The 20454-nt window shown below is 39.5% G+C and overlaps 1 protein-coding gene across 1 annotated transcript in view; it reads right to left on the reverse strand.

Moving 5' to 3' along the window:
• LOC133543392 (desmoglein-2.1-like) overlaps nucleotides 1-15459 on the reverse strand; it is a 34700-nt gene extending 19241 nt beyond the window's left edge. Inside the window, exon 1 of the mRNA XM_061887933.1 lies at nucleotides 15301-15459. Coding sequence (XP_061743917.1) covers nucleotides 15301-15333 — 33 coding nt within the window. The 5' untranslated portion in view covers nucleotides 15334-15459. The remainder of the gene's footprint in view (nucleotides 1-15300) is intronic.
• Nucleotides 15460-20454: the final 4995 nt, after the last annotated feature.

Here is a 20454-nt window from a genome sequence, read left to right on the forward strand (position 1 = left end):
GGATATGAGTTACAATCAAACAATGTTTTCTTCTGGATATGAGTTACAATCAAACAATGTTTTGGTCTGGATATGAGTTACAATCAAACAATGTTTTCTTCTGGATATGAGTTACAATCAAACAATGTTTTGGTCTGGATATGAGTTACAATCAAACAATGTTTTGGTCTGGATATGAGTTACAATCAAACAATGTTTTGGTCTGGATATGAGTTACAATCAAACAATGTTTTCTTCTGGATATGAGTTACAATCAAACAATGTTTTCTTCTGGATATGAGTTACAATCAAACAATGTTTTGGTCTGGATATGAGTTACAATCAAACAATGTTTTGGTCTGGATATGAGTTACAATCAAACAATGTTTTCTTCTGGATATGAGTTACAATCAAACAATGTTTTCTTCTGGATATGAGTTACAATCAAACAATGTTTTCTTCTGGATATGAGTTACAATCAAACAATGTTTTCTTCTGGATATGAGTTACAATCAAACAATGTTTTGGTCTGGATATGAGTTACAATCAAACAATGTTTTCTTCTGGATATGAGTTACAATCAAACAATGTTTTCTTCTGGATATGAGTTACAATCAAACAATGTTTTCTTCTGGATATGAGTTACAATCAAACAATGTTTTGGTCTGGATATGAGTTACAATCAAACAATGTTTTCTTCTGGATATGAGTTACAATCAAACAATGTTTTGGTCTGGATATGAGTTACAATCAAACAATGTTTTCTTCTGGATATGAGTTACAATCAAACAATGTTTTGGTCTGGATATGAGTTACAATCAAACAATGTTTTCTTCTGGATATGAGTTACAATCAAACAATGTTTTGGTCTGGATATGAGTTACAATCAAACAATGTTTTGGTCTGGATATGAGTTACAATCAAACAATGTTTTCTTCTGGATATGAGTTACAATCAAACAATGTTTTCTTCTGGATATGAGTTACAATCAAACAATGTTTTGGTCTGGATATGAGTTACAATCAAACAATGTTTTGGTCTGGATATGAGTTACAATCAAACAATGTTTTCTTCTGGATATGAGTTACAATCAAACAATGTTTTCTTCTGGATATGAGTTACAATCAAACAATGTTTTGGTCTGGATATGAGTTACAATCAAACAATGTTTTGGTCTGGATATGAGTTACAATCAAACAATGTTTTCTTCTGGATATGAGTTACAATCAAACAATGTTTTGGTCTGGATATGAGTTACAATCAAACAATGTTTTCTTCTGGATATGAGTTACAATCAAACAATGTTTTGGTCTGGATATGAGTTACAATCAAACAATATTTTCTTCTGGATATGAGTTACAATCAAACAATGTTTTGGTCTGGATATGAGTTACAATCAAACAATGTTTTGGTCTGGATATGAGTTACAATCAAACAATGTTTTCTTCTGGATATGAGTTACAATCAAACAATGTTTTCTTCTGGATATGAGTTACAATCAAACAATGTTTTGGTCTGGATATGAGTTACAATCAAACAATGTTTTCTTCTGGATATGAGTTACAATCAAACAATGTTTTCTTCTGGATATGAGTTACAATCAAACAATGTTTTGGTCTGGATATGAGTTACAATCAAACAATGTTTTGGTCTGGATATGAGTTACAATCAAACAATGTTTTGGTCTGGATATGAGTTACAATCAAACAATGTTTTCTTCTGGATATGAGTTACAATCAAACAATGTTTTGGTCTGGATATGAGTTACAATCAAACAATGTTTTGGTCTGGATATGAGTTACAATCAAACAATGTTTTGGTCTGGATATGAGTTACAATCAAACAATGTTTTCTTCTGGATATGAGTTACAATCAAACAATGTTTTGGTCTGGATATGAGTTACAATCAAACAATGTTTTCTTCTGGATATGAGTTACAATCAAACAATGTTTTGGTCTGGATATGAGTTACAATCAAACAATGTTTTCTTCTGGATATGAGTTACAATCAAACAATGTTTTGGTCTGGATATGAGTTACAATCAAACAATGTTTTGGTCTGGATATGAGTTACAATCAAACAATGTTTTCTTCTGGATATGAGTTACAATCAAACAATGTTTTCTTCTGGATATGAGTTACAATCAAACAATGTTTTGGTCTGGATATGAGTTACAATCAAACAATGTTTTGGTCTGGATATGAGTTACAATCAAACAATGTTTTGGTCTGGATATGAGTTACAATCAAACAATGTTTTGGTCTGGATATGAGTTACAATCAAACAATGTTTTCTTCTGGATATGAGTTACAATCAAACAATGTTTTGGTCTGGATATGAGTTACAATCAAACAATGTTTTGGTCTGGATATGAGTTACAATCAAACAATGTTTTCTTCTGGATATGAGTTACAATCAAACAATGTTTTCTTCTGGATATGAGTTACAATCAAACAATGTTTTGGTCTGGATATGAGTTACAATCAAACAATGTTTTCTTCTGGATATGAGTTACAATCAAACAATGTTTTCTTCTGGATATGAGTTACAATCAAACAATGTTTTGGTCTGGATATGAGTTACAATCAAACAATGTTTTGGTCTGGATATGAGTTACAATCAAACAATGTTTTGGTCTGGATATGAGTTACAATCAAACAATGTTTTCTTCTGGATATGAGTTACAATCAAACAATGTTTTGGTCTGGATATGAGTTACAATCAAACAATGTTTTGGTCTGGATATGAGTTACAATCAAACAATGTTTTGGTCTGGATATGAGTTACAATCAAACAATGTTTTGGTCTGGATATGAGTTACAATCAAACAATGTTTTGGTCTGGATATGAGTTACAATCAAACAATGTTTTCTTCTGGATATGAGTTACAATCAAACAATGTTTTGGTCTGGATATGAGTTACAATCAAACAATGTTTTGGTCTGGATATGAGTTACAATCAAACAATGTTTTCTTCTGGATATGAGTTACAATCAAACAATGTTTTGGTCTGGATATGAGTTACAATCAAACAATGTTTTGGTCTGGATATGAGTTACAATCAAACAATGTTTTCTTCTGGATATGAGTTACAATCAAACAATGTTTTCTTCTGGATATGAGTTACAATCAAACAATGTTTTGGTCTGGATATGAGTTACAATCAAACAATGTTTTGGTCTGGATATGAGTTACAATCAAACAATGTTTTGGTCTGGATATGAGTTACAATCAAACAATGTTTTCTTCTGGATATGAGTTACAATCAAACAATGTTTTGGTCTGGATATGAGTTACAATCAAACAATGTTTTCTTCTGGATATGAGTTACAATCAAACAATGTTTTGGTCTGGATATGAGTTACAATCAAACAATGTTTTGGTCTGGATATGAGTTACAATCAAACAATGTTTTGGTCTGGATATGAGTTACAATCAAACAATGTTTTGGTCTGGATATGAGTTACAATCAAACAATGTTTTCTTCTGGATACGAGTTACAATCAAACAATGTTTTGGTCTGGATATGAGTTACAATCAAACAATGTTTTCTTCTGGATATGAGTTACAATCAAACAATGTTTTGGTCTGGATATGAGTTACAATCAAACAATGTTTTCTTCTGGATATGAGTTACAATCAAACAATGTTTTGGTCTGGATATGAGTTACAATCAAACAATGTTTTCTTCTGGATATGAGTTACAATCAAACAATGTTTTGGTCTGGATATGAGTTACAATCAAACAATGTTTTCTTCTGGATATGAGTTACAATCAAACAATGTTTTCTTCTGGATATGAGTTACAATCAAACAATGTTTTCTTCTGGATATGAGTTACAATCAAACAATGTTTTGGTCTGGATATGAGTTACAATCAAACAATGTTTTCTTCTGGATATGAGTTACAATCAAACAATGTTTTCTTCTGGATATGAGTTACAATCAAACAATGTTTTCTTCTGGATATGAGTTACAATCAAACAATGTTTTCTTCTGGATATGAGTTACAATCAAACAATGTTTTGGTCTGGATATGAGTTACAATCAAACAATGTTTTCTTCTGGATATGAGTTACAATCAAACAATGTTTTGGTCTGGATATGAGTTACAATCAAACAATGTTTTCTTCTGGATATGAGTTACAATCAAACAATGTTTTGGTCTGGATATGAGTTACAATCAAACAATGTTTTCTTCTGGATATGAGTTACAATCAAACCTTCTCAGAACAGTTTTTAGGTTAAAAGGCTGACAACTATAATAAATATAAACAGCAAGTAAGTTGAGAGATGGTAGTACGTGTCCTTAAAGAAACAATACAACAGTTTCTAAAAGGTCCATCTATCCATTTTCTACCGCGTATTCAGTTTTGGGGTCGCGGGGGGCGCTGGCGCCTATCTCAGCTACAATCGGGCGGAGGACGGGGTACACCCTGGAAAAGTCGCCACCTCATCACAGGGCCAACACAGATAGACAGACAACATTTACACACTAGGGACCATTTAGTGTTGCCAATCAACCTATCCCCAGGTGCATGTCTTTGGAGGTGGGAGGGGCCTATCCCCAGGTGCATGTCTTTGGAAGTGGGAGGGGCCTATCCCCAGGTGCATGTCTTTGGAGGTGGGAGGGGCCTATCCCCAGGTGCATGTCTTTGGAGGTGGGAGGGGCCTATCCCCAGGTGCATGTCTTTGGAGGTGGGAGGGGCCTATCCCCAGGTGCATGTCTTTGGAGGTGGGAGGGGCCTATCCCCAGGTGCATGTCTTTGGAGGTGGGAGGGGCCTATCCCCAGGTGCATGTCTTTGGAGGTGGGAGGGGCCTATCCCCAGGTGCATGTCTTTGGAGGTGGGAGGGGCCTATCCCCAGGTGCATGTCTTTGGAGGTGGGAGGGGCCTATCCCCAGGTGCATGTCTTTGGAAGTGGGAGGGGCCTATCCCCAGGTGCATGTCTTTGGAGGTGGGAGGGGCCTATCCCCAGGTGCATGTCTTTGGAGGTGGGAGGGGCCTATCCCCAGGTGCATGTCTTTGGAGGTGGGAGGGGCCTATCCCCAGGTGCATGTCTTTGGAGGTGGGAGGGGCCTATCCCCAGGTGCATGTCTTTGGAGGTGGGAGGGGCCTATCCCCAGGTGCATGTCTTTGGAGGTGGGAGGGGCCTATCCCCAGGTGCATGTCTTATAAAAAGTCACATTTGTCAATATAAACAAGAATCAAATACTTCCAGTGTCATGTTAGCAGAAACAAACGTGTCCGCATCATTCAATCTGTTGCGTCATGAGCTGAAGTAAATGAATTGTTGTGGTCACAAAAACAACAAGTGGAATAAAGAATCATAGTCCCTGTAAATATACTATCCAACATCTCAAGTGGAATAAAGAATCACAGCCTGTGTACAAATACTATCCAACATCACAAGTGGAATAGATAATCATAGTCCCTGTAAATATACTGTCCAACATCACAAGTGTAATAAATAGTCACAGCCTGTGTAAAAATACTATCCAACACCACAAGTGGAATAAATAGTCACAGCCTGTGTAAAAATACTATCCAACATCACAAGTGGAATAAATAATCACAGCCTGTGTAAAAATACTATCCAAAACAAGTGGAATAAATGGTCACACCCTTTGTAAAAATTATATCTAACATCACAAGTGGAATAAATAATCATAGTCCCTGTAAATATACTATCCAACATCACAAGTGGAATAAAATGTCACAGCCTGTGTACAAATACTATCCAACACCACAAGTGGAATAAATAGTCACACCCTTTGTAAAAATACTATCCAACATCACAAGTGGAATAAATAATCATAGTCCCTGTACATATACTATCTAACATCACAAGTGGAACAAAGAATCACAGCCTGTGTAAACATACTAGCCAACACCACAAGTGGAATGAATAGTCACAGCCTTTGTAAAAATACTATCCAACATCACTAGTGGAATAAATAATCATAGTCCCTGTAAATATACTATCCAACATCACAAGTGGAATAAAGAATCACAGCCTGTGTAAAAATACTATCCAACACCACAAGTGGAATAAATAGTCACAGCCTGTGTAAAAATACTATCCAACACAAGTGGAATAAATGGTCACACCCTTTGTAAAAAATATATCCAACATCACAAGTGGAATAAATAATCATAGTCCCTGTAAATATACTATCTAACATCACAAGTGGAACAAAGAATCACAGCCTGTGTAAACATACTAGCCAACACCACAAGTGGAATAAATAGTCACAGCCTGTGTACAAATACCATCCAACATCACAAGTGGAATAGATAATCATAGTCCCTGTAAATATACTGTCCAACATCACAAGTGGAATAAATAGTCACAGCCTGTGTAAAAATACTATCCAACACCACAAGTGGAATAAATAGTCACAGCCTTTGTAAAAATACTATCCAACATCACAAGTGGAATAAATAATCACAGCCTGTGTAAAAATAATATCCAAAACAAGTGGAATAAATAGTCACAGTCTGTGTAAAAATACTATCCAACATCACAAGTGGAATAAATAATCACAGCCTGTGTAAAAATACTATCCAAAACAAGTGGAATAAATGGTCACACCCTTTGTAAAAATGATATCTAACATCACAAGTGGAATAAATAATCATAGTCCCTGTAAATATACTATCCAACATCACAAGTGGAATAAAAAAATCACAGCCTGTGTAAAAATACTATCCAACACCACAAGTGGAATAAATAGTCACACCCTTTGTAAAAATACTATCCAACATCACAAGTGGAATAAATAATCATAGTCCCTGTAAATATACTATCTAACATCACAAGTGGAACAAAGAATCACAGCCTGTGTAAACATACTATCCAACACCACAAGTGGAATTAATTAGTCGTACCCTTTGTAAAAATACTATCCAACATCACAAGTGGAAGAAATAATCATAGTCCCTGTAAATATACTATCTAACATCACAAGTGGAATAAAGAATCACAGCCTATGTAAAAATACCATCCAACACCACAAGTGGAATAAATAGTCACACCCTTTGTAAAAATACTATCCAACATCACAAGTGGAATAAATAATCATAGTCCCTGTAAATATACTATCTAACATCACAAGTGGAACAATAATCACAGCCTGTGTAAACATACTATCCAACACCACAAGTGGAATATATAGTCATACCCTTTCTAAAAATACAATCCAACATCACAAGTGGAAGAAATAATCATAGTCCCTGTAAATATACTATCCAACATCACAAGTGGAATAAAGAATCACACCCTTTGTAAAAATACTATCCAACATCACAAGTGGAATAAATAATCATAGTCCCTGTAAATATAATATCTAACATCACAAGTGGAACAAAGAATCACCGCCTGTGTAGACATACTATCCAACACCACAAGTGGAATAAATAGTCACACCCTTTGTAAAAATACTATCCAACATCACAAGTGGAATAAATAATCATAGTCCCTGTAAATATACTATCTAACATCACAAGTGGAACAAAGAATCACAGCCTGTGTAAAAATACTATCCAACATCACAAGTGGAATAAATAGTCACAGCCTGTGTAAAAATACTTTCCAACATCACAAGTGGAATAAATAGTCGCAGCCTGTGTAAAAATACTATCCAACATCACAAGTGGAATAGATAATCATAGTCCCTGTACATATACTAAATAACATCACAAGTGGAACAAAGAATCACAGCCTGTGTAAAAATACTATCCAACATCACAAGTGGAATAAATAGTCACAGCCTGTGTAAAAATACTATCCAACATCACAAGTGGAATAAATAGTCGCAGCCTGTGTAAAAATACTATCCAACATCACAAGTGGAATAAATAGTCACAGCCTGTGTAAAAATACTATCCAACATCACAAGTGGAATAAATAATCATAGTCCCTGTAAATATACTATCTAACATCACAAGTGGAACAAAGAATCACCGCCTGTGTAGACATACTATCCAACACCACAAGTGGAATAAATAGTCACACCCTTTGTAAAAATACTATCCAACATCACAAGTGGAATAAATAATCATAGTCCCTGTACATATACTATCTAACATCACAAGTGGAACAAATAGTCACAGCCTGTGTAAAAATACTATCCAACATCACAAGTGGAATAAATAGTCGCAGCCTGTGTAAAAATACTATCCAACATCACAAGTGGAATAAATAGTCACAGCCTGTGTAAAAATACTATCCAACATCACAAGTGGAATAAATAATCATAGTCCCTGTAAATATACTATCTAACATCACAAGTGGAACAAAGAATCACCGCCTGTGTAGACATACTATCCAACACCACAAGTGGAATAAATAGTCACAGCCTGTGTAAAAATACTATCCAACATCACAAGTGGAATAAATAGTCACAGCCTGTGTAAAAATACTATCCAACATCACAAGTGGAATAAAGAGCTGCATTGTAAGCAGAGAAAGTTGCAATGTTGACTTTTCCAAAGTATTATTGTTCCAAAAGAATAATGAAGTTATGAGTTACTGATGGATTCAATTCTCCAATTATTTATTCCGCTCTTTCAGGGAAAATGTTGCATATTTTGTGTTTCTGCCCTGAAAAAGTGTGTTTTGAAGTTAGTGGAAGAGATAGGATTTAATTTAGGATTTATTTGAAACATTTTGTTGATTGAAAACCTTCCAGGAGCCTTAAGTCTTTGAAGAAGTTTCATGATCCTGGTCTAGTCTGACACATGTGGACTAACCCGTCGCACCTGCAAGACCAGACTAAGACCTGAGAATCACTCTCCCCATGAACAATAACTCCATCATCAATAACCAATAATCATCTCCAGGGGAAGACAGGTCAACAACACGTGAAGAGTGGCAACAAGAAGGAGGTGAGGCCGCCATGACACGCCACACCTGGTCACCCCCACGCCGTGACACGCCACACCTGGTCACCCCCACGCCGTGACACGCCACACCTGGTCACCCCCACGCCGTGACACGCCACACCTGGTCACCCCCACGCCGTGACACGCCACACCTGGTCACCCCCACGCCGTGACACGCCACACCTGGTCACCCCCACGCCGTGACACGCCACACCTGGTCACCCCCACGCCGTGACACGCCACACCTGGTCACCCCCCCGCCGTGACACGCCACACCTGGTCACCCCCACGCCGTGACACGCCACACCTGGTCACCGCACGCCATGACACGCCACACCTGGTCACCGCACAAGAAGGAGGTGAGGCCGCCATGAGACGCCACACCCGCTCACTCACAGCTGAGACATGTGAGCGTGACACCAACACAGCCAGGGTGTGGCCCCCACCCCCCCTCACCGCCACAATTATCAAGTCAGCACAAGTTGCCTCAGCAAGAATGTGTCAAATACAGTCCTAGTACACATTCACTACACTCCTAGTACACATTCACTACACTCCTAGTACACCTTCACTACACTCCTAGTACACATTCACTACACTCCTAGTACACCTTCACTACACTCCTAGTACACCTTCACTACACTCCTAGTACACCTTCACTACACTCCTAGTACACATTCACTACACTCCTAGTACACCTTCACTACACTCCTAGTACACATTCACTACACTCCTAGTACACATTCACTACACTCCTAGTACACCTTCACTACACTCCTAGTACACCTTCACTACACTCCTAGTACACATTCACTACACTCCTAGTACACATTCACTACACTCCTAGTACACATTCACTACACTCCTAGTACACCTTCACTACACTCCTAGTACACCTTCACTACACTCCTAGTACACATTCACTACACTCCTAGTACACCTTCACTACACTCCTAGTACACATTCACTACACTCCTAGTACACCTTCACTACACTCCTAGTACACCTTCACTACACTCCTAGTACACATTCACTACACTCCTAGTACACATTCACTACACTCCTAGTACACCTTCACTACACTCCTAGTACACCTTCACTACACTCCTAGTACACCTTCACTACACTCCTAGTACACCTTCACTACACTCCTAGTACACCTTCACTACACTCCTAGTACACCTTCACTACACTCCTAGTACACATTCACTACACTCCTAGTACACATTCACTACACTCCTAGTACACATTCACTACACTCCTAGTACACCTTCACTACACTCCTAGTACACCTTCACTACACTCCTAGTACACCTTCACTACACTCCTAGCACACCTTGCACTACACTCCTAGTACATATTCACTACACTTCTAGCACACCTTCACTACACTCCTAGTACACATTCACTACACTCCTAGCACACCTTCACTACACTCCTAGCACACCTTCACTACACTCCTGACACACACCTGGCCATTAGCTGTCAGCAGGCAGTTAGCGTAGAAGAAGAAGAAGAAGAAGAAGACAAAAGGTGGTGAAAAGTGAAACTAGTACGTGATATGAAGTCATGACATGCAGAGTGCTACAGTTAGCATTGCATGCTAGCATTTTTAGCTAGGGATATACCTCAGCCTCAAATATTATGCTGTTTGACGATAGCTACCTGTTAGCATGCTAACGTTAGTGAGCTATTTTTTTTCTTTATTTTGATGTATGCTAACATTAGCATGCTAACTTTTTTCAAATGAATGTTCAGGTGTAGATGGCGGGATCATACAGGTGCAACTGGAAAGTCTACTCGTCTCAGCATTTCAATGTCAAATGTAAGAAATATTTGTTTTCAAGATGTTACAAGCAAAGTGCTAAAGTTAACATTGCATTTTTAGTGAGGGATGCACCTCAGCATCGATTATGCTACTTGAAAAAATGCTACTTGTTAGCATGCCAATGTTAGCAACCTGCTTGTTTTAAAGCTTGATGCATGCTAACGTTAGCTTGCTGACTTTTTTCAAACACATTTTCCAGGTATACATCGTACGATTAATTTGTGTAAAACAGGTGAAAGTACTCAGTTGCACCACTTGTGGCAGTATTCACATCAGTATGTATTGGTATTGACCATACTAAAATAAGTATTGCTATTGACCATACTAAAATTAGTATTGGTTTTGACCATACTAAAAGAAGTATTGGTAATGACCATACTAAAATAAGTATTGCTATTGACCATACTAAAATAAGTATTGCTATTGACCATACTAAAATTAGTATTGGTTTTGACCATACTAAAAGAAGTATTGGTATTAACCACACTAAAAGAAGTATTGGTATTGACCATACTAAAATTAGTATTGGTATTGACCATACTAAAAGAAGTATTGGTATTAACCACACTAAAAGAAGTATTGGTATTGACCATACTAAAATAAGTATTGGTATTGACCATACTAAAATAAGTATTGGTATTGACCATACTAAAATAAGTATTGGTATTGACCATACTAAAATAAGTATTGGTATTAACCATACTAAAATAAGTATTGGTGTTGACCATACTAAAATTAGTATTGGTTTTGACCATATTAAAAGAAGTATTGGTATTAACCATACTAAAAGAAGTATTGGTATTGACCATACTAAAATTAGTATTGGTTTTGACCATACTAAAATTAGTATTGGTATTGACCATACTAAAATTAGTATTGGTATTGACCATACTAAAATAAGTATTGGTATTAACCATACTAAAATAAGTATTGGTATTGACCATACTAAAAGAAGTATTGGTATTAACCATACTAAAAGAAGTATTGGTATTGACCATACTAAAATAAGTATTGGTATTAACCATACTAAAATAAGTATTGGTATTAACCATACTAAAATAAGTATTGGTATTAACCATACTAAAAGAAGTATTGGTATTGACCATACTAAAATTGGTATTGGTATTGACCATACTAAAATTGGTATTGGTATTGACCATACTAAAATTGGTATTGGTTTTGACCATACTAAAATTGGTATTGGTATTGACCATACTAAAATTGGTATTGGTTTTGACCATACCGGGCTTGTATAAAATAAGTATTGCTATTCCATCCATCCATTTACTACCGCTTGTCCCGTTTGGGGTCGCAGGGGTTACTGGAGCCTATCTCAGCTACAATCGGGAGGAAGGCGGTGTACACCCTGGACAAGTCACCATTTCATCACGGAAGTATTGGTATTGACAATACTAAAATAAGTTTTGGTATTGATGATACCGGGCTTGTATAAAATAAGTATTGCTATACCATCCATCCATTTTCTACCGCATGTCCCTTTTGGGGTGGCGGGGGGAGCTGGAGGCTATCACAGCTGCATTCGGGAGGAAGGCGGCGTACACCCTGGACAAGTCACAACCTCATCACAGAAGTATTGGCATTGACGATACTAAAATAAGTATTGCCACTGCCGATACGGGGCTTGTACTTCTTCAACCTTTGACGCAGGATGAGAAATATCACGCTCATCCAACAGGAAGTCAACATGTTTGTGCTTTTTTGTTGTTGATTGTAGCTCCTTTCTTGGCTATTCTGTGATGAATCAAGCCCATAAGTGGTTTGATGTGATCCACTAAATACACCGTATTGACAAAAGTATGGTGGCCAGCCATCCAAATGACGAGAATCACTAATCACAGGTGTATCCAATCAAGCACTTAGGCATGGAGACTGTTTCTACAAACATTTATGAAAGAATGGGCCGCTCTCAGTGATTTCCAGCGTGGAAGTGTCACTGGATGCCACTTGTGCAACAAATCCAGTCATGAAATGTCCATCCATCCATCCATTTTCTACTGCTTATTCCCCTTTGGAGCTGCGGGGGGCGCTAGTGCCTATCTCAGCTACAATCGGGCGGAAGGCAGGGTACACCCTGGACAAGTCGCCCTCGCTCCTAAATATTCCAAAGTCAACTTTATTATGAGAAAAGTGAAGAGTTTGGGAACAACAGCAACTCAGCCACCAAGAGGTAGGCCACGTAAACTGACAGAGAGGGGTCAGTTTCTGCAGAGTCACTTGCTACACAGCTCCAAACTTCGTGTCACCTTCCAATTAGCCCACGTACAGTAAGCAGAGAGCCTCATGGAATGGGTTTCCATGGCCGAGCAGCTGCATCTAAGCCATACATCACAAGTCCAATGCACAGCGTGAGGTGCAGTGGTGTAAAGGATATCACCACTGGACTCTAGAGCAGTGGACACGCCTTCTCTGGACTGATGAATCACACTTTTTCATCTGGCAATCTGAGGGACCAGTCTGGCTTTGGAGGTCGCCAGGAGAATGCTACATGTCGGATGTTGCATTATGCCCAGTGTGAAATTTGGTGGAGGAGGAATTATGGTATGGGCTTGGCCCCTTAGTTCCAGTGAAAGGAACTTTGAATGCTCCAGGATACCCAAACATTTTAGACAATTCCACGGGATCCCACTTCAACTTCATATGTGAGTCAAGGCAGGTGGACAAATACTTTTGGCAATATAGTGTACATTGTCCATATTTGGCCAACTAAACATTTTATTCTTTAGTATATATATACATATACATATATACATATACACATATACATATACACATATATATATATATATGTATATATATATATATATGTATATATATATATATGTATATATATATATATGTATATATATATATATATATATATATATATATATATATATATATATATATATATATATATATATATATATATATATAGATATATATATGTAGGTGTGGGAAAAAATCACAAGACTACTTCATCTCTACAGAAGTGTTTCATGAGGGGTTCCCGCAATCATCAGGAGAAAATCTCCTGATGATTGAGGGAACCCCTCAAGAAACAGTTCTGTAGAGATGAAGTAGTCTTGTGATTTTTTTCCCACACCTACATATTGCGCTCTACCACGGTATCGAGCACTATTCTCTGGATAATCCAATCAAGACACATATATATATATATATATATATATATATATATATATATATATATATATATATATATATATATATATATATACATATATAGTGCATCAATTTGTCTGAAATTTTTTGGGGAATCTGTATTCAAACTGCAAACCTTTTTTGAGCGACTTGAACAATAAAATGTTTCCTGAAATAAATTGCATCAGTAAGAAGGCTGAGGTGTGTGTGCTGCATGATACTGATCAAGCACTGCAGCAACACACACCAAACAGCACACAGCACACCGTGTGGGAAGAAGTCCAGTCAAGCAACAAAGACCGAACAATGGTGGATGTCACGCTGCACCTGTGTTGCCATGGCAGCCAGGTGTGTGTGTGTGTGTGTGTGTGTGTGTGTGCGTGTGTCCAACACCACACACCTGAACACTTCCAAACTCCCAACTCCTAATGAGGGCAACATTACACGACACTGGCAGCACTTGTTAGGGCTGAAAAGAGACATGGACGCCCGGGACGGCCTTGAAAAGAAGATGGCGGCGGGAAGAAAAGTTGTGTACTCACCGCCAGCAGACACACACGTAACAAACTTACCGCCAGCAACAGACACACACACGTAACAAACTTACCGCCAGCAACAGACACACACACGTAACAAACTTACCGCCAGCAACAGACACACACACGTTACACACTTACCGCCAGCAGCAGACACACACACATTACACACTTACTGCCAGCAGCAGACACACACACGTTACACACTTACTGCCAGCAGCAGACACACACACGTAACAAACTTACCGCCAGCAGCAGACACACACACGTTACACACTTACCGCCAGCAGCAGACACACACACATTACACACTTACTGCCAGCAGCAGACACACACACGTAACAAACTTACTGCCAGCAGCAGACACACACACATTACACACTTACTGCCAGCAGCAGACACACACACATTACACACTTACTGCCAGCAGCAGACACACACACGTAACAAACTTACTGCCAGCAGCAGACACACACACATTACACACTTACTGCCAGCAGCAGACACACACACATTACACACTTACTGCCAGCAGCAGACACACACACATTACACACTTACTGCCAGCAGCAGACACACACACGTTACACACTTACTGCCAGCAACAGACACACACACGTTACACACTTACTGCCAGCAGCAGACACACACACGTTACACACTTACTGCCAGCAGCAGACACACACACGTTACACACTTACTGCCAGCAACAGACACACACACGTTACACACTTACTGCCAGCAGCAGACACACACACGTTACACACTTACTGCCAGCAGCAGACACACACACGTTACACACTTACTGCCAGCAACAGACACACACACATTACACACTTACTGCCAGCAGCAGACACACACACGTTACACACTTACCGCCAGCAGCAGACACACACACGTTACACACTTACCGCCAGCAGCAGACACACACACGTTACAATCATGGCTGCAGAAGTCGTCCAGCAAATGAAGGCCGAGACACTTCCTGCTCAAGTGACGGTCGGCCGGGCAGGGGAGCTGCCTTATTATGTAGGAGGGAGGAGCCACACACACACACACACACACACACACACACACACACACCCAGCAGGCAGAGACAGGTTACCCTTTGTGTGTGTGTGTGTGTGTGTGTGTGAGAGAGAGAGAAAAGACGCAGGGAATGTTGTCATGACAAGAGAGTGAGAAGACGTCTGTCTCCTGGTGTCAGAAAAAAACAAGTTGTTGGCCCCGCTGTCACGTGTCTCCAAAGTGCGGGCCGGGGCCTCTTTGTGGCCCCCAGCTGTTCCAAAATAAAAGTGGACTAGAAGAGCAAAGAGGTGAAAGTGTGTAACAACACAAAGTTGCCTTGCAGCTTTTCTTTAAAACTGTCATGGCTCAAAAATAATAATGAATCAAAATGAATGTGGTTATGAATGATTGACAGATTTAAGGCTCACTTTACTTCACATCAAATATTTGACTTTGAAATATTTGTGGAGAAAATATGGCACATATTGTGTTTTTGCCATAGAAACACAAGCTTTGTATGACAAACAAACCAAAAAAGATCATTGGAAGGTATATTAGATGGATAGATGCCAAGGTGAGCGCTTGCAAGTAGAAAAGTAAAAGTAAAATGGGATTTATTTGATGGAGGAAAGAATGTGTTTGATGCTATTGGGCTGGAGAGACTCATAACTTGGAGTCCAAAATGTTTCCTAAATTGTGTGTATATTTTAATGGAGTTATGAACCATAGGATTATTGAGTTTTGTGTTTGGAGGAAGTGGAAGTGCCGCACCAATGAAAGCAGACAGGGACGAGGGTCTACATGAAAGTTTCTCCATTTCCACCCACGCTGGTACGCTAGAATCCGAGCGAAAGGATAGAACACAAAGTAATATTTCCCAAAATGTGGGAGTGCAAGGCCACCATCCTGCTTTAGCTTCTGCAAGTGTTCTTTACCCAAACGGGGTTTCTTGTTGTTCCAGATAAAAGAGGATATCATTGAGTCTAGCTTTTTAAAATAAGCATTGGAAATGAATAGAGGGAGGTTCTGAAAGAGATATAAATACTTGGGTATCACGGCCATTTTGACTACATTCACTCTCACTACCAGCGAGAGTGGAAGAAATGACCAGCTCTTTAAGTCCTGTTGAACTTTGTGTTTTAGTGTATTCAACTTATTTTTAAAGAGCTCCCAAACATTCCTTGCTACAGTGATCCCAAGGTAGACAATGCTGCTAAGGGCCAATTTAAAGGGTACTGTGGTGTTTTGTAGTGTTGTGGTGCTCATATTCAGTGGCAGTATTTCACTCTTCTGTGGCTTCACTTTATATCCGGAGATTTCTCCAAATGTTGCGAGGAGGTCCAGAATAAGGGGAATAGTAGTCTCAGCTTTGGACACAAATAATAACAGATCATCAGCGTCTAATGACAACTTATGCTCTGTGCCGAACCTTGTAATGTCGTGTATCGAGTGCTTATTTCTTATTGCTGTGGCTAGCGGCTCAATAGCTATGGCAAAGAGAAGAGGGCTAAGTGGACATCCCTGACAGGTGCCACCATGCAGTCTGAAGGTTTTTGAATAATGCTTATTCGTCAGTACCATTGCCGAAGGGCAAGCATACAATAATCTGAGCCATGAAATGAATATATCACCCAACCCAAAGCTACGCAGAGTCTCAAACATTCCATTCTGTGGAATGTTTGAGACTCTGCGTCCATGGAGAGAAGGCATTCAGAGTCACTTTGACATGGATTGTATAGAATATTAAACAACCCACGGACATTAAAGAAAGATGGCCTGTCTTTAGGGTCTGGGGATATAATATATGGCAAAACGCTTTCCAGGCGGCGAGCTAATATCTTGGACAAAATGTTGTAATCACAGTTCAAGAGTGAAATTGGCCTATAAGAAGCACAATCTAGGGGATCTTTGTCTTTTTTCGGGAGCAGCGTTCTACAAGCTTGATTTAGTGTGTCTGGGAGAGTACCTTTGTGTACCGCTGCATATACAGGTGTTCATTGTTTAGAGAATGCTGCGTAAAAGTCACTCGGCCGGCCATTTTCTGGGTTGTAATAATTTGATGGCCTCCACAATCTCCTGCATCTGCATTGGTGCGTCCAAGGTCGTGACCTGATCTGGAGACAAAGTTGGAATAGGCAGATCTCTAAAGAAGTTTGATGCAAAGGAAGGGTCACAAGAATTATTCCAGCTATAAAGATTGTAATAATAACTTTGAAATGCCTCATTTATTCCTAACGGGTCAGAGACAATCTCGCCATCCGGCGATTTCACCCCCTTGATGACTTGCTTGGCCCCCTTAAGCTGTTTTGCCAGAACCTCCCCTGCTTTGTCACCGTGCTCATAAATGTTACTCCCATTTTTTAACAGCAGATTTTCAATAGTGTAGGAAGTAAGGATGTCATATTCTGTTTTTAGTTCGAAACCTTCTTTGTACAAATCTGGAGAAGGAGTTTGTGAATGTTCCTTATCTATATCAGCTATTTGTGTTCCCAATTCCACTTGTTTTGACTTTGAATCCTTCATTTTTTTGGCCGTAAATGATATTATCTGGCCCCTGAGATATGCTTTAAGGGCCTCCCAGACAGTCGCCATGGAGACATCTGGCGTCATGTTAATATCTAAAAACAGAGAGATTTGGTCAGACATAAATTCCAGAAAGTTTTCATCCGATAGCAGAAGAGGATTAAATCTCCACAATGGTCTGGGCACATTAACGTCAGGAAAATTCAATGGAATTAAAAGAGGAGCATGGTCGGATACCACTATTGGGTAATATTCACATGTCTGAACCTCTGTAATTCATTTATTATCAATACAAAAATAATCAATTCTACTATATGTTTGATGGGCGCAGGAAAAGAAAGAGTATTGTTTGTCTTTCGGGTGCAAGAAACGGCAGATATCTGAGATGCCGTATGTGTTAAGAAATGACTGCATGTAAGAAAGTGATTTAAGTGTTGCATATCCTGGCCTAAGAGATGAGCGATCCATCCCGGGGTCCAAACAAAAATTCAAATCCCCTCCCATGATCAGCAAATTGGAGTTTAAACAAGGGAGCTGATTAATGACACGAGAAAAAAATTGCGGGTCATCCCAGTCAGGAGCATATATGTTGGCCAAAATAACATTAGGACTATGAAGTTTAGCAGTTACTAAAACATATCGTCCATTAGAGTCAGCTACAATTGCGGATGGTGTGAAGGAGACACTCTTATTTATCAGTATTGCAACACCTCTGGCTTTACCTTGAAAGGTTGAATGAAAGAGCTGCCCCCCCCCCCCCCCCACATCTCAACCCAGCATTGTCGGAATTTTTTAGATGACTTTCTTGAATAAATGCTATTCCTGCACTTAGATTCCTCAGGTGTGTAAGGGCCTTCTTCCTCTTGACTGGATGCTTTGAGCCTTTAACATTCCATCTTACTACATTAACTGAGCTATTCATTAGTGGAATTAAAAATTGAAAGGTTAAAATAAATAGTCATTAACAATATGTTTATAATGTATTAAAGGCACAGATGCATTGGTTGTGTAACAAAAGGTAAAAAGGAAGACTGAGAAAAAGATCAACACAACATTTTGTTATCCAACAGAGACAGTGAAACAAGGTCCCCCCCCCCCCCCCCCCAACCCCCAGGTGACGCTAGCTGCTGGAACATGCAGCACACCTACCCTAACTAACTCTTCTGCTTCCATAACTAGTTTACCCATCGAAATCCTCCCATCCCACTTACTCAGAAGTAAAATAAACCCACCAATAATAAAAATAAAATACTTTGTATACTCTCAACACGAACATAAAGTACAATTTTAAAACTTGCCCTTGTCAAAACAGTAAACATATGGCAGAGGTAAAGAGAAGAGTGTGTGTATAAGGCCTAACAATATTTACCTCTTGAAACTCAGGCATTATCACATTGAGGTATGAAAACTAACCAGTCATGACTTTTTAGAGTCCTCAGCAAACTTCTCCGCTTCTGCCACAGAACTGAACGCGGTGCGGGTGCCGTCCGCCTTGGTAATACGGAGCCGCGCCGGGAACAGCAGTGCTGGTTTGAGTCCCATTTTATAAAGCTCCGAGCTCACCGCCGCGTATTTCTTCCTTTGGTTAACCACGTCGGGGCTATAGTCCTGGTAGATCCTAGACGGGTTGTTCCTGAAGCTCAAATGGCCCCTCTTCCTTGCCTCTCCAACCACCACTTCCTTATTATGATAGCGGTGAAAGCACACTAGGACTGGCCGGGGCTTGCCTCCGGGTCCCGGCTTGGGGGCTGAGCTGCGGTGTGCGCGCTCCAACTCCGGAGGTGACGAGAAAGTATCCGGCCTAAAAACGTCCTGGAAAAGTTGAGCAAAGAATGCATTGGGATGCGGACCTTGAATCCCTTCAGGAAGCCCGATAAGACGAACGTTGCTCCTCCTGCTTCTTCCTTCCATCTCGGTTAGCCTGGACTTTAGCTTGGTGTTATTAGCTTGCAGGCTCTCCCAGCAGGCCTCCACTTCAGCTGGGCGCTGATGAAACGTCTCCGCATTGTCCTCCAGGGAGTTCAGGCGTTGGCCATGAGTGTTCACAGTCTCCTGGAGCCCGTCCACTTTCCCATTTACTTCGTCAAATGATTTTTTAATCTCCGTTAGCATGGACGTCTTGAGTTCAGATAGCGAGGCTATTAAATCTTCTTTGCTAATGTTGCTAGCAGCCGCAGCCGCTGCAGTCGCATGTTCAGGTTTTCCTCCCGTCTTAGAGCCTTTAGGAGGCATGGCAAAGCAAAACAATACTAATAAGCAAAGAACAAAGCAAAACGCTTTCGTGTGAGAGAGTTAAACTATTACATAGGTGGGTTTTGAAAGTTGTGGTATCGGGAGCACGAGGAAAACACACCCTGCTCCATGCGCATCAAACCGGAAGTAATACTATTTTAGAGTCAACATGCTTCACGTGTAATCAGAAATCAGAAAAGTTTTTATTGCCATTGTTTGAGAACGGGTTCCCAAACTAGGAATTGTACATGTTGCAATGGTGCAACATAAAAGACATACAGTACAACACAGAATACAATAAC

The sequence above is a fragment of the Nerophis ophidion genome, linkage group LG26 (genome assembly GCF_033978795.1).
Source record: "Nerophis ophidion isolate RoL-2023_Sa linkage group LG26, RoL_Noph_v1.0, whole genome shotgun sequence".
In the NCBI taxonomy this organism is placed as follows: domain Eukaryota; kingdom Metazoa; phylum Chordata; class Actinopteri; order Syngnathiformes; family Syngnathidae; genus Nerophis; species Nerophis ophidion.